The 16,463-nt window shown below is 41.8% G+C and overlaps 1 protein-coding gene across 1 annotated transcript; it reads right to left on the reverse strand.

The window, feature by feature from the left end:
- Window positions 1-14,090: 14,090 nt before the first annotated feature.
- On the reverse strand, window positions 14,091-15,148 carry LOC122621338. Its single transcript, XM_043799172.1, has 2 exons — window positions 14,496-15,148; window positions 14,091-14,437 (listed from the first exon to the last, which is right to left on the reverse strand). The coding sequence occupies exons 1-2, from the start codon at window positions 15,020-15,022 to the stop codon at window positions 14,263-14,265; spliced, it is 702 nt and encodes a 233-aa protein (XP_043655107.1). The 5' UTR covers window positions 15,023-15,148; the 3' UTR covers window positions 14,091-14,262.
- Window positions 15,149-16,463: the final 1,315 nt, after the last annotated feature.

The raw sequence follows: 16,463 nt of genomic DNA on the forward strand, positions 1-16,463 counted from the left end.
GATACAGACAGATACAGATACATGGGAAAAAAAGGAAGAAAACGCTGCATACATCGCGGCGCCCTCATATTCGAACAGCTCTACATTTGATTTATTGATGAGAATTTATGGCCATTGAACGAACAGGGCTGCCAGCTGCACTCGTAAATCATGCAAAATGATTATTGTTGTTATTATTATTACGGGAACAGGGCAAAAGCTGTAAAATTCCCGACCCTTCGCCCCAATGAATGTTATGTTTAGTTCGAGTGCCACGATGATAGCGCGTTTTTACGACCAAACTTTGCAGACTGATTTGAATTTATGCGCTGAAATCTGTTCCACAATGTTAATTAAGCCAACTGTGATTGACACCGGCACACAAACACATTAGAGACGTTAACCCGAGAAGCCTTTTTGGGCACCGCAACCTGATCCTCCGATTACCGGATGATTTAATGAGTAGCACCTGCGAAAACACAGCTATCAGCCGGCGGAGTAATTAAGACGTTGCCCCTGGCCCCATTTCGCTTCTACTTCCACTGGCGGCAAGTATTTTGTCTTCTGGCCCAGACGCGGGAAAACAAATGTAAACAGTTTGCTCTTCACGCCACGATGAGAGATTATGCCAGCACAGGGGAAAATTATCTCATTTATTAGGTTTGGCCAAGAAAATGAATCAATCAATTACCGGAAAACGGTCTTATTGCTTCATGACCAAGGAATAATCAAGGGTAGTTCATTTTAAACAAATTTTTGGTTTTGGTAAATAATTTTAAAATTTATTAAGAATTTGTTATCCCTATCAGTGTTACTAGACAAAATGGAAGCAGGAAGATGTTAAAAAATACAAATGGTTGTGTGATCTAAATACGATTTTTAAAGTTAATTATTATATTTTACACGATTGTTCGCAATATCTCGCTATGGTTTCTATCGGTGTAACACTGTTTCTTAGTTACTCTTACCCCTTTGCCACTCGAGTTTCAATTCCGGTTATTTGCGGATGCCGCAACTCTCGCCAGTGCCATTCCCTTCCGCTTTTGTTATTAATACAAAGTACTTATGCCTCCTGCCTCGGTTTTTCCCCTTCGGATTCGAGGCAATCCGCTTACAACTTTTCCAGTCTTTGTTTATTCGATTCCCTTTCGCGCGCCTTCCTTTTCGTGTTTATTTTGGCAGTTTATTAAAACTTTGGTGCTGCTTTCGTCATTTTAATTACAATACTCTGCACAAAAGCGAAGCGGCATTTGTTATCGAATGCCACGCCCCACTTGGACCGCCCACTGCCTGGAAAAATCGTCATTGCCGCAACTGGCACGCAATCAATTCAACTTCAACTCCATGAACTCCATCAACGATTTCGCACGTGTCGCAGGCTCGCAGTTGAGTAAAGGCTTGAAATTCGGGCTCTGAGTGCTTTATGGCACACACGAAATGGCCATGCCCCAAAGCCCCTTCCCCTCCGCCCACACAGCCCACCGAAGGGGGGGCCTGACCCACTTCCCACATTCCATTTGGGTTTATTTGGGGCGCAACCATTGACTTTGACTTTGGAATTTGTCGTGGCCTAAAACCCTCGAAAAAAATGGTATGATAAATGTGCGTGGCGCGGCCAAAAGCCTTAACCCATTACGCTTCAAATTTGCCTATGTTCAATATTGATTGAATACATTTTCAATGTCTGAGCAGTAGTACGGACAGTCTTAAAGGGATTTACAAAGGTGAAAGGGATATTGTACTTGTGCTAAAACAAGCAATCAAAATTTCGCAGTATGGTGTAGTTAATCTTAAAAAGCACTTATTTTTGTCAACTCGTTTTTTTCAGCCGCTTTTGGCATACGCCCATGGGTTAAGACTTTGGCCATAACTCTTTCGATACGGCTTTGCATAATTAAGATAATGCCCGGAAGCTTTTCCTCTGCTTTTTCCTCTGCTTTTCGTTGAAGAATCTCCCGCTAGTGCCACTTTGTTGCTTCTCTCACTTTACTCAACTTTCCCTAACATTCATTCACTTGCGACTTTCTCCTCTTTCTCTCATCTTTGATTCGCCGCTGGAAGCAATTTGGTGATTGTGACTACTGCTGCGTTTGAATCCTTTTGTCTCCCTATCATTGAAGTCCTGTTTCAAAGGCCATGACTTTTTTAGGGTTTCGGTTTTCGCGAGCTTTAATTGAAACATTTGACATCCTGAAGCTCGGTTTTCCCCCCATTTCTGCATCCGTTTTTCCGGCCTCTGGCTGTTTCTGTCTGCTTCTAATTGTATTAGCCAGATTCAAGTTAGGAGTCTACGTGACCAGCATGGAGAAGTGGTATTATCTGCGTCGTGATTCTCGGAAAAGAGGATCCCTGCCAGCCAAGCTGAACATGTCCTTTCATTAGCATAATCGGTATAAAAAAACTCACTACACTAGTTGCAGAAAACCCCATTTGCTTGAAAGTCTCGACTGTTGTTGCTGTACTTTTGCTGCTTGAACAAATAGATTTTCCGTAATTGCTTTCGCAATTCAATAAAAGAAGAACATAAAAAACACCACCTACCGAGAAAATACGAATTTCTGTCAATAACAGCAACCAACAATTACATTTTTAACGCAAACAGCCACAATGAAAAACCTACTGTAACGATTTAAAAATAACACAATTCAGCATAATGAAAATATGTGGCCACAATCGAATGTTTAAGCAAAGCTTTTCACTTCAAATGGGTAAAATTCTTTGAATTTTAACTAGGTTACCGTATTGAATGGCCAGAAATGTCCGTTTACTTTGTTTTCCTCACTCTTGCTCGATTTCCAGACCTCTTCAATGTCTCATGTCGACGGTCTGCCCTTGGAAAATCCTTCCAATCGCTGGCTGCAATCCTTCAGGCTAATCCCTTGTATACATAATGTATGTCATATATATTCAATTGGCAATCCTTTAAGCCCCGCTTTAAAATCTGTTTGTAAATCTGTTTGGGATTCCCCGAATGTTTAACTCGACTCTGAAGCCGAAAAAGTCAAACGATGAATGTCAACATTTCGCATAAATTGCAATCGATTGCCAAAAGGGAACTCGAAATGGTCGCTTGCCATTAGGGAAAAGGCCATTGATGTTGACTGGCTTAGGCGCGCTCACTCGCAGATTGATTGATTGATTGATGGCAGGATGGCTGAATAGCTGGATAGACGGCTAAAACGAATTTTGCCGCCTCGCTGGCATCGTTTCTCATCTTTTTTGTGTGTGTGTGGCTTTTACATTGCCACGCCCTCTAAGCACTGCCAACTATCAACAGTTGGCCGCCAAAAGTTTTCGCAGCTACCTTGTCCTTCTCGCTCGGCTTAACTTTGGCTATATTTTGGCATTTTTATAACTTTTACGCCTGCCAGTGTTTATTTTGCTTTACGACTTTCCACAAATTCCCGCAGTCTCAACTTACACTGTCTTTCTGCTTCCTTCTGTATTTCTTCCCTTTTCGTGCTGCCCTCCCAGTCATTCCAATCTAAATCTTTTCCTGGCGCGTGTCATTTTGTAGCCTACTTTCTGGCTGAGCTCGCATTCCTACGCCGCATTGTGTATACGCAACGTATGCCCGCGAAAACGTTTTATGGCCGACATAGCCGGGCGTGCTAATTTATACGTTAGAACCGGATGGGCTCTCATTTAATGCCACCAGCGGCCCCAGTCACGCCCCAATGGATCATAAAAACGCAATTTTAATCACAATTTTTTCTCGAAGCTTACTCCCTGGGACTTTCGTCTAGGCAAATTAGCAAAAACATTTCGATAAATACAAGGAAGTGCGTGCATATGAGCTAGAGTGCTATTAGTGCAGCTCAGAATATTTTAGGAAACGTGCTTTAATGTAAATACATTTATTATATAGTAATATAATATAATAAGGTCATAAAATATAAATTTTAAATCTTCAAAGTTGTTGTTAAGCCAGCAACTTGTATGATTAATAACATTGCTCCAAAAGCCAGCTCACTTCATATGTGGCTGAACTTGACATTTAATGTCTATTGCACAGCTGACTGCACTGCGTATACGCAATCTTTGACATTTGGCAACTTAAAGTGCTTTAAGCTGCCACTAAGTCGTTGGCCAGCAACTTTCATTTGATTTTCAGCTTCTTGCCGCAGCCCGTAGAAAGTTTTTCCCCCTTCGAGCGTCTTTTTGTCGTTGTGGGTGGAAAAAAAACGGGGGGCGGTAAACTTTGGGGCCCGGAAAAAGTTTGCCCAGCACTGCAACAATAACAAGTGCAGGCAAAGTTTAGATAGATTTCCAACCCTTCGCGACTGCACCTGCCTCTCGCAGCATGCAATTAAAATTATGTGCCCCAAATGCAAAAGAGTTCGCTGCCACAGCCTCGAAATCATTTCGTAATGCACTAGGATCCCGGCTTACTGCCAGTTGGTAATTTAATCGCAAGGCAAATTTAATTTAAAGCAAAAGTTTCTGAATAAATGAAATGAGGGCTGTCGGGTAGTATCGAGTGAATTGGGACCACTCTCCAATCGCCACTTACAATGACAGTTATTTAATACTCTCCGGGACGTGGCTGCCGCTGCTTATCCTTATCCCTATCCCTTTTCTGCCTGATTCCCGTCGACAAGTGTCAAGCGATTTAAGCTGCACTCAATCGATTTTATATCCCGGCCCTCACATGTGATGCATTTTAATTAAGAAGGAAGCCCCAGAGCCCTCCGGAGGCGGCCCGTTTCATCCTTCAGCCTACACCTTTTCATCAAGGTCCTGTTTCCTTGACATGCCACGCCCCCAGTTCCTTCGGTCTCTCTCTCAGCCTCCTCTTTCTCAGCCTCGCAGCTCCTTCTGCAGCTTGCAATTTTAAACCCAAATTGAATTACTTCTCCATAGCCGGCATCGTTGGCGGTCTCCTTGATTTTCCCCGGGGAAAACGACTGCCTGACAACCCGCATATTTGATGAGACTTTAAGAATGTCGCCTTTCAGGCAAAGTCGCCGGCAGAGAACAGGGGACATAGAAAGCGGGAATGTCGAGCCGACGGTGTTAATTGGTCTGGGGAACTCAAGGCATTTCAGACTCGACTAAATTGAGCTAGGTGTTGGTGTTCAAAGTAAATAGTAGTGTTTCTTTGACAAATTCCCAAAAAACTTGCCTTTTTTCATTGTCTTGTTAAACATAGAACGCAACTAGCCATTAAATAAGAAAGGAAAAGTAATTTTAAAAGTTTGAGTCTAATAGCCATTTCGGATCTTTAAACTAAATAAGTAAACTAATATTACTTTTTATTTTAAGAGATAAAGAAAATGTGTTTAAATCAATTTGTTTATAATTCACATAAACTTAATCATTTGAATTGATGTTTAAGTTATTTATGATTCTAATTTGTAAAAATTGATGAAAGTCCCATCTGCTTTAAACTGAGAAAAGTTCAAGAGACATAACTTTTAATTCGGTCATTTTATTCCGCAAAGAGCAATTAGCCTAGCATTCGTTATAGTTCATTTTATTCAGCCATAGAAATGCAGTCGACCACAAGTGAGAAAATCTAATAAAATGTTGAGAGTGGAAAAATTTAATATAAATGTGAATACTATTTAATTACGCAAAACGAGGTGTTCAAGTGACGCTGAATATAAATTTCACAAATAATTCATTGGGCTTTTGAAACCTTTCGCACAGCACCCAACCCACGTTTTTTTGGCATTTAATTAATTGACAAATATTTGGACAAAGGCAGCAACTGGCTGGACCAAGGCTGGCCGCAAATTGAACAATAACACAACGAGCACTTCAAACGAAATTTATTTGATAAAATATTATTTCTTCTCCCACCTCGGCAGCTTGATTTTCCAATTAAAGCACGGAATCGGAATGGGCCGAAACTAAAAAATCGGGCCAAAATCAAACCAAACCAAAAGCAAAAGCAAACCAGACCAGACCAGACCATGCCTTACCAAAACGAAACGAAACGAACCCAAGCTCTGTCCATCGGTTAACCGTGTTCTGTGCTCCTGACAGCTGCCGCCCGAGGGGCCAGGATCAGGGAAAGTGTCCTGGCGGAGCTGCGAGGCAACAATGCAGGCGTGAACATAAATTTCAAGCTCCAGTGAGCCACCCAGAGCCCTTCAGCTCCGCTCAGCTCAGCTCAGTTCAGTTCAGGATTCCAACCCCTCTTTGGTCAGGGCTAAAAGTGCCAAAGTTTATTATTAAATTATGTTGGCAAATAAAACTGTTGAACGTAAAATCAATTTTGGAACTTCTCTCTGCTCCTGACAATGCCCACTGCGAAGTGTCCTTTGTTTCTGGGCCAAGTCATCTCTCTCTCTCTCTCGTTATTCTCTTTTTTTGGCATCCTGTGACCGACTGAACCCAACTAATCAAATTAGGCTTAATTTTGAAAACAACAAAAAAAATAGAAAAAGAAATCAACTTGCCCAAAAAACAATTCTTCATCCCGGGGGAACCCTTTTCGATGCTGGTAATCGAATATGCCCCATGCCCCATGCCCCATGCTTCATGCCCCATGCCGCACTCATCAAAATCGCTAACGGCTCGGCTCTTCAACTCGCTGGTCGAGACCGCAAATAGCCATTGGATGGCCGAAAATCGATTGGCGATATATGGCGTGTTATATATAGAGAGACCTCTCCACATGCGAATGGATTTTTCGAGGACCTGAAATAGCGCAAGTTCCGTTTAGCAGATGAAAACTGAAATACTCATATTGAATAGGCAAATTCCCAGGTCAGGGAGGCCAGCAAGGAGACAAGGAGCGAAAGAGATGGGCAATGGAGAGCGAAAGAGAGAGGCTGACAGCTTTCTTTATAGAATTACTTCTGGCGCAATAACTTTTCCAACTGAACGAGCCGTTGATGGAGCACACTCGCTCTCAGCGACCGCTTTGCCACCCGGCTTTTCCTCCCGCTTTTCATCCTCATCCCCATCCTCATGCCATGCCATTCATTGATTTGCCTTTTGCCATGGCCAACTAGTGCAGGACATGGACATGCGACGTGGTCCAAAGGGAGAGGAGCAGACTGGGCCATTTCCTCTTGGCTCAATCCCCTTAACACTCCAGCGGCCGAGCGTCCACAAATGAGCCCGGTATAAAAATAGTTTGCGGTTAACTCCATTCAGAGCCTGCTTGGTTGGCCGGCCAGTCCCTAAGCACATAATATTATTTATTAAACTGTGTGCTCCTGCCAATTTGCCAAAATCTCAATTTTTAATTTCCTCTCCCATTTCCCATTTCCCTTAACCCCCCGGCAGTCCAGTGTCCGTAAATAATAGTCTGACAATATGGGTTTGTGGGAAAATTAACTTTTAGCCCGGTCAGCTTTATTAAATTGAAGACTACAGTCACTATAAACTCTGTTTGTGAATTTGCGTAAAAGAGCAGCAGCATTTTCAATACTTTTTTGCTTGCTAGGCTCGATAAATAAAATCCAATCGCAAAAATCCGTTTAAATTCGCTTTATTTTACCTTTAATCCGATATTTGCCAAACAAATTAGTTTATCAATCCTTGGTGCTCTCTTTTAATTAGTTGGCTTTATGTATTAGTTCTATGCAAATAAAAAATTAAAATTTCAGCATTTTCGATTGCACATAAAGCGTTTGCACAAACGATGTAAAATTGTTTGCAAACGGTTTGTTAAATGGTAAACTGTGCATGCTACCTATTCAAACATGTATATATTATTTAACAACATATAAAAGCATTTGCATAAACATTTATGGACATTCAAATATTTGTTCGAAAATATGCACTGCATCTGTTTAAACGCAATCTACAGGAAGTTGAGCAATGTTTCCCAAAAGTGAGCATTCTAAAATATGAATCATTGTAATGAATAATAATTTACTTAGGAATTCAATTAGATATTTCTAATGAATTCCAGACTAAATGAATGCCAATTAATTCTTCATTTCCATGGAGACAATTTATTTCAAATGTATTTTGGCTTTTGAAACAGATAGATTCTCCGAAGTGATCGAATAGTATTTCTAATTATTTTAATTTATTTCCTTATTCTTAGAATCTAAAGAATTTTCGGCTAAACCTAATTCTCGATTTCCCTAAAGAGAATTGTGTTCCAACGAATGTTGTATTTTAGTAGTGGTGCTTTTTCAAAGAGTTCCTCGTTAACTTCTGTGACCACCAAGGTGTTAAGAGTAAGTCACCTGATCTGGACAATAACTCCTTTTGCTGTTGTCCTTGCTGCTTCCCTTGCTGTTCGATGCTGGTGTTTCAGCTGCTCCATTTCCCATTGTTGCTAAGTGGCCGTGCGGCTAACCAATCACTCGAGTGTCCTGTTCCCGGAACTCTTTGCTCCTGGCTCCTCGGGGAGGTGGGTGAGGATAAGACAACGGCCAAACAAATGCCGGCAGGTCCGCATCTGGTTGTTGGTAGTTGGTCTCCTCCTCAATTGGCCCAGATCCGTGCACGATGATGTCGATGCCGGCGGGCCACTCAGCAATGATTAATTACACTTAATTGTAATTTATGCGCCACTCGAGCGGCAGCTCCCATTCTTCTCCATTATCGGAGGAGGACTCCGTGTCGGGGAATCCACTTTATTGAAATCTAGGCCTCTGGGCCTGCAACTCCTATCCCGACTACTGTCCCCATCTCCTGTCCCCATCTGCTGCTCCTGCTGTCGGAAAATGTCCCTTTTGTTTCGCTAATTGGCCATTAAGCTGCCAAGATTTTTAAAGCGTTTAGCGTTGACTCTCGTTTTCGTTTTCATTAGCCCCGGCTTAGGCGCAAAGTCCGCTTGACTTCTGTTTGGCGAAGGACGAAGGCCTCCTGCTGCTGGTCAGCAGAGTGGCCATCAGTCGACAGCTCCATCCTGAAATTCTCCAATAAATCAAGCCGTTTCCTTGACTTTTCTTGTGGCTGTTTGCCACCGAAAGCATCGCTCATTAATCAGGACGACCTCGGTCAATGGGAAATGTTCACTTGATGGCAGCTTGTTGCAGCTCAAATATATAGAAGTTCATTTATTTTTCGTGATGATGCGGACCAAACAATTTGCTTTTCTCTAGCCAAGGAGGAAGGTATCTTGTTTCTTGTAAAAGGTTTTTCTGGTGGGCGAACTTGTAATAAACTTCAGGTGGATTTGTTTATGGAAATTCTTAGAAACAATTCAAAATGCCAAATCTATTCAAGTGACTTAAGTAGGGTGCTGTAAACTTTGATATGGAAAAGAGTTTCAACTAAATTCAAAAATGTTATACAATAACAATAAAACAAAAATCACTTCAATTGCTGATACATTTGATCAACAAATAAATCAAGCTCCAATTTTCATGGAAACAAGAGAATCATAAACTTATTCCCCGTCGAGTCAAAACTAAAATGAAACTTTATGAACTCGACCCCACAATGTCCGTCCCTGAATCAATAATCATTATCGAAAAGTTTTCCTTTGCAGCTTTCAGCGGACCGTGTCCTTTTCAATTCTGTAGCCTAATTAGATCAATTCGATGCAACTGTGAAGTGGCCGAAACTGCCAACGAAGTTCTCTGGAGTTTTCTCGCTTTTCGTGGAAACTCAGCACTCGACTGTAATTTGAGCAGTTTTTCCGGGCATAAAAATTACGGGGCCCTGTGCTTTTTACGAGCTGCGTCAGCGGCGAACTGCTGACATAGATTCTGCTCAAATATTTCGCACTACTTTTCATTTTACGATGGCACGCAATGAAAAGTGAAAAGCTGAAAGCTGGAAGCCTTTTCTTCCCGCCCTCTTTAGCGTTCGTCTTTTGTTTGCTTAATATTTGCGCCGCCACCCTGTTTTGCTGGCACTTTTTTGTGTTTTTCTCCCGATTCTGTTGTTGCAGCGAAAATAAAAGCGGGGCAGTGCAAACAATGCTCCAGAGTGATTGCCGTGAAACATGCTGCGATTTCCCCGCCTGACACGCCCACCAGTTGCCAACCCGCCCATCCATCAGGCCTTCCAACCATCCATCCTTCCATTCATCCATCCATCCGTGTGCAGTTGCAGGCATTTTCAACACTTTTGTTTGCATGCTTAAATAAATTCTGGAAAAGTGGTAAAAACTCGCATGAATAAACTCCGAAAATCAAAGAAGAAAACGAATGTATTTGGTATTTAAGCAACCGCAGATGGGCCATCGAAAGTTGTTTCGCAACGGCTTTTTGTAAATTTAAATCAAATGTTTCAAGTGCACTCGAAAATTGCAATAAGGATAAGTGTGCTGCTGGCCAGCAGTGGCATCAACAAATTATCTAATCGACCTTTTTTGCCACACTTTGAACTCTTCACCTCTGCCATCAACTTTGTCCTTTTTATCCTGGTCAGCAAAGTGAATTGCAGTCACTTGGTCCTGCGATTCCATTGCAACTGACAGCTGGCTTTGCAGCATTAAGTGCTGAAACTACTGAGTCCTGGGGAATTTGCCACTTCCGAAGAATCCAGCATTGACTGCTTACAACATCTCTATTTTCGCTGGGAATATAACTTTGCCTCTGCCACGACAGAGATAGCACTGCCAAATGTCCAAAAATGCCTCGACATGTTCGAATATTGAATCACAGTTCTGGAAAAAAGTGCAGCTTGAATGTAAAGGCTAGCTAATATCAATATACGGTAATATCAGTTAAAGAACAACATGAAACAACTTTTAGGGTAGCTTTTGTTAATTACTTTATAAAAATGATTCTACTTTATATTAATGCCAATTTGGTTACCCTAAATAACATGTTATACCCCAAATAATATGTTATTACTCAACGCAGGGTTATCCCATGCTACAGTTTTCTAGGGGACTGACCCAAACTTTGTTATTAATGTCTAGAAACTAATTAATTGGGGAGGAGTTTTCTGGAAAACTGTGTTTATTATCCCAGAGTTATAGTACTTGGTATTTTTTGTAGTGCCCCAAAGAGTGGCAGTGCTGATGCTGCGTCATAGTTTAATGGCCCCACAATTGGCACCGAAGTTGACACATTCTCTCAACTGAGCTGCACTGAGCCGCCCTGAGCTGCGTCGAGTTGGTTTGGTTGGGTGGTTGGGTGGTGGGGTGGCTGGTAGGTTGGGGTAGGTCGGTCGGAAATAACGGGGCATTAGTGGCTATATCCCGTCCCTCAGGGAACGTCGGCCGAGCTGCATTTTCGCATCAAATGTCGGGCGAAACTGCAGTTTTATGACAAGTTGTGCCGTGTGGAAATCGTGGGCGGTTGGGCAAACTACCCGCAGTTGCACCACCCGCGCGCTGTGGTGGTTTCAACCACAGTTTAGCGTCTCTCTCTCGAACATATCAAAAGAGTTCTGAATTATTAATTACTAAATGTTGAGGGCTATTTGCCCCTAACATCAACTACATATCACGCACACGCAGACACACACTAACACACACACACGCACACACAGCCATGGGAATTCTGTACCTTTACTTTACTCATTTGTACCTTAAGATGATTGCGTTGTGTAAACTGTACCCTAGAAAAGGAAAAGTTAGTGACTAAGGACGAGTAATCTCGAAATGAAATTATGTAAATAAACAGCAAATATATCTATATTGTACTAGCACGTAAGTGACATGAAGTTTAAGCGAAAACCGAAACGGAAACGGAATCGGGAATGGAAACGGAAACGGAAACAGAAACTACCAAGTTTTTAGTCGTAAGCCAAATGGCAAAGTCATGTATCGACGTCACACTCTATGTAAGGCTCTTTTGTACCTCTTGCTCTCCCACTTTCGAATTTACTAAGAAACCCTTGAAAGCGCTAAGTGAAACTTAAACGTTTGTCTAGCTGTAAGTAAAATAAATTTAACTAAATATAATGCAACTAAAATAAAGTACAGGCGCAATACGTGGATAGCAAAACGAAGCGATCAATGGATCATTAGCCACAATTCAACAATTATGCTGAAAGCATTTAATAGTCTAAACATGAACATAACAACATAACATAATCCGCATAGAGGCAAATTAACGTGTAAATTATTGAATCTCAACTCAAACAGCAAACAGCATACACAAATCAAGCAAATCCGTAGTGGAATATAGTTCATTGTTGCTGTCTATTACGCCTAGAGAATGGATAAATAAACTATGAACCTATGCATTAACACAATATCAGTACTAGTTAAATGTGTGTGCGTTTGTCATTGCATAGATATGTATGCATATGTAGCCGAGAGTCGCCCTATTAAAGGTTTAGCTGTAATTGTATTTTTGTGTATATCTGTATATGTCTCTGTATATGCTTAGACCCTAATCAATAGTCCCACATCACCTCTGACCTTGAGTTCATATCCCACATACCCACTTTCCCACTTCTCCCGGCATAGTTTCCTATTCCCTATTCTGTATAAATTGAAAATCTCTCAACTAAGTTTACTCAAAAAGAAAACTACTAAAGCAAAGTGAGAAATACTTAAATAAATACTGAAGCATATTGATAAGCAGAAGCTTGTGTTTTTTGCCTTTCAGTTAATTGCATTTTCAGCAGAATTCAGCCCAGATTGCTTTCGATTGCAAAAAAGGCTTTTATCATTGACAGACTTCAGAAACGTACTACGTTGAATTTGATTCAATTATTGCAGTGCCAGTGGCTTCGAAAAGGTAAGTGTTAGTTTTTTTTGAAAACGTTTTTCCCACAAATATATATTGGCATGTCACTGCCGATTGTTTCACTTGTTTGACTCTGTGAGTGGGTGATTGGGTGGATGGGGGTGGCTGGGGGTGGTGTACTGTGAGAAAATGGCAGTGGTCCTGCTGGCTTCGCATGTGCCTGGAATTTCGAGTTCATTAAAAATTGTGCAGGAATTCAATTCAACGCCGGGCACCGCAAACGAGCGTTTGTTTGGTTATTTGTTCGTATGATGCACCAAATGGAAAACAGCATAGAGGAGCACTGGCTGAAAGTCATATCTTGACGGGAAATTGGTTGGACATTTTGGTGCCGAGGGCTTCTGTTACTAGTAAATCACGGAACACAACAAATAACTTTTACCAAACATACCGTCAATAGTCAACTTTATGTGGACATTGAAGCAAACAAAACGGCTGTTCCCCTCATTATAATTCTACAGACACACGAGTCGTATAGGTAATATTTTTGAAACTACCTTTTTGTTCACTCATCAGAAATTGTATTTAAGCGAAGCTCTTTAAATTTACAGAACAGATTCCACATGGTTTTCCAATTCCAAAGCAGTTCCCTTAAGGAAAACCCAAAGACCACACACTTGCTCCTCTTTTGAGTGAAGTTTTAATTTCCTCTTTGCGGTTGCCTGCTGAAAGTCCGAAGCCAGTGCCCAGAATATTCTCTTCGAATATCTTCGGATTTCAATGTTCTTATCGCACAATCTAGGTGTAATATGCAATATTATGTCAGACAGCGGATGTAATTTAACTTGATGCTGTAAAAAATGTCCCCGAACAATGGATATTTGCTGAATAGCGGGGCTGAGCAGCAAAATGAAGTTCAGAGATCGAATAAATATTCAATTATTTACTCGACTGGGAGTTTCTTTGGGCTTAAGACTTCTTCACAATGGAAAGGGACACAGACACGCGAGGAAGTCAATATTGAAATTTTCCTTGAGCATAATGCGGGTTACAGCCATTTACATGAACGTATATATAAATGATATTGAAGCATCTGGCTGAAGGCAAATAAAAAATAGATGAACTCACTTTTCCTTATGCGCACACATGTGTGTGCCACGAATTGCAGGACGAGGAAGGTCCTGACAAACAACTCAAGGCAGCCAGGACATTAAAATGAGCAAAATGTGTAATAAAAATCCAACCTGATCCCGTGCCCAAATATTTGCTTATCTACAAAAGCCAGAAAAACACCCTAAATTGAAGTCACTTCTAATCAAGCAGATTTCTAGACAGCCAACGACAAAACGACTTCAGTATGGCAAGTTTTAAAGGCAAAAAGGACCTTTAAAGCTGTTTGGCCAGCAAACAAGGATTGAATGAAGCTAGTTCGGACGTGAATCCAAAGTAAAGCATTGAACACTGTGATTTAGGTAAACTTGAGCTGGGGCTGTTATAAATTAAAGTGTACATATTGCAACAATGATTTCGTTCACTTTAATAGCAAGGAGTAGCAGGAGAATTTATTTAATAAATTTATGAGCAAGAGAATTCGGCTTAAGTTGTTTAACGCAAGCTTTATTGAATTGTGTGCTCTAAAGTGACATCGATGAATAGTTGTGACTTTTAATTTTGTATATATTATTCCAAACGGGCCTTAAGGGACCTGCTTCTAACCTAACTTCGTAAGTGACCAAACATTACTTACTATCTGGTGATGGTTGGTTTTCTATTTTTGACTAAGCCTCGATTGAATACTATAATCCTTCTGTTTCCTCGCCTCGATTTCCAGAGCATCTCGACAGGGATCGCAGCAGCTGGTATTGGCCTGCGATTTGCCGACCACAAAAACGATGTCCTTGGGGCTAAGATTCCTGTCCAAATTGGGGCAGGTTTCGCCCTCCCTGGAAAAAATCAAGTGGTCTTCATTACTTAGCACTGTGTAAGGTAATCCCAGCTCACCTGGCATAATCGCCACATCTGATGAACAGCTTGCAAAGGAACTCTAATGCGCCGACTGGTTTCCCCTCCATTTCCAGAGCACATGTGCTAGTGTAGGAGAATGCCTTCATGTCCAGTTTTATTCTGTTGCATAATCTTTTGGGCAGACTCAGTTTGCCCAAGCCAACCACTTGACCATCGTACACCACCTCAAAGTCTATGCCACTTTCCTCGACTTTCTGGGCAAGATTCGGTGGCTCCGCCTGGAAAGTGTGACTGGCATTCGGCTTGAACTCGCTCACATTGGTCCTGCTAGCTGTGAGACTGAGCTTGTTGCCCCCAAAGCCGACCTTCACCAGCAGTTTTCTGGCATCAGCCAGGACCACGCCCTTTACCTCCAGTCGGGTGATAACCAGATCGAAGGAGAAGACGGGCGTATTTTTGGGTAAAACTGGTTCAGGAGGTAATTCCGGTGCAGGTGCAGACCTGGATCCGAAAACGCTTTTCTTTCCCTTCTTTCCCTTGTCTTTTTTTCCTTTCTTACCCATTTTTCAGGATGGGCGAGGACCTGTGGTACTGCTTTACTCTGGAAACGGGCGAGATCTAGTCAAACTTTTTCCCGCTACATAACTTGTAGTAGTTAAATGGAGAAACTCAAATCCACTCCTACTAAGATGCTATAGTTTTCAAACAAGCAAGCTCTCAAAGGTCTCTCCAATTAAGGTAAGGGGTTTCTGTTCAATGAATAAACTTCTACTCCACATTTATTTAATGCATTGAATAACCCAAAGAGCTTCGAATTAAATACGATTTAACACTTTGGACCCCGGAGAACAAGCTGCGTTCCGGGTGCAGAATTCCCAGATTTATTGGCATGAAGAGCTCCACACCGCCACTTTCCATTCCTCGGATGCTCCTGCTCCTGCTTCTGTGGCTGCTGCTCGTACTGCTCCTGCTCCGGTGGTGAATGATTCGCCAGCATATTTCAGAAGCGTTTAATGTTGGCGCTCATTTGTCTGCCAGCAGGAGCAGTGCTCCCAGCCGCATCAGCAATGCTCCAGCCAAGTGTCAGAGTGGCAGTGTGTCAGTGTGGCAGTGTGAAACTGGGCTAGATGCAGCAGCCGCAACCGCCAACGAGCTGGGTATTAGGTGCCTGGCATTAGGTACTTGTGGCGTATACGTAACGTGCCAAAACCAAGAGTGTTCGCCCGAGCAAAACAAGAGGCAAAAACCAAAAGCACTTGCTTCAACCAATTACTTGTGAGAGTATGTGGATGCCAGCAGAGAATCGGAATTAGTTTTGCCAGCTGCTGGTGAGGAATATCTTTTGTTTTATGGTTTATCCAAAGGATTTATTATACTCCACGTATGTACGTACAGTCTGTACATATGTGCCATTTCACCCAGTCAGAAGTTCAGGGCTATGGTCAAGCATATTCACATTCAGGCATCCTAATTGGTGGTTTTTTCTAGCAAAGGCAAAATGTTTTGCATTTATTTTAAGGCCAGACATTAATTTGGCAAAGCAATTAGAGTGCAAGAGCACAAATATGCAAATAAATGTGGCCAAAACGGTACGGCTTTAGTTTTGTGAGTCGTCCATCAAAACCGATGCAGCACATAAATTATGCAATCGAAGGAATTCGTGCATTTCGACAGGACTCAACCAATGACAATTGCTGGCAAAATTGTTTTCCAATTGCTTTACTCGACAAAATGGCCAACTAATTAACAAGTCATTAATGCCAGGTTTCGGCCAGAAAAGCCAATTTGGCCACACGAAATTGTTGCCCAGCATTCACTCTTCGATTCTCACACGTTCTGTGGCCGAAAATATTTGTGCAAACTCGGTCCAAATTGTGGAGCCATCGGGCGAAAAGTTATTAGACATAAACTAAATACTCTTATGAACTCTTGTGGCAGACTTACATTTTCAATGAGTTGTCTGATGGGTTTGTAAACATAACCAGAAGGAAATGTGTACTTCAA

This window comes from Drosophila teissieri, chromosome 3R, assembly GCF_016746235.2.
Source record: "Drosophila teissieri strain GT53w chromosome 3R, Prin_Dtei_1.1, whole genome shotgun sequence".
NCBI lineage: Eukaryota > Metazoa > Arthropoda > Insecta > Diptera > Drosophilidae > Drosophila > Drosophila teissieri.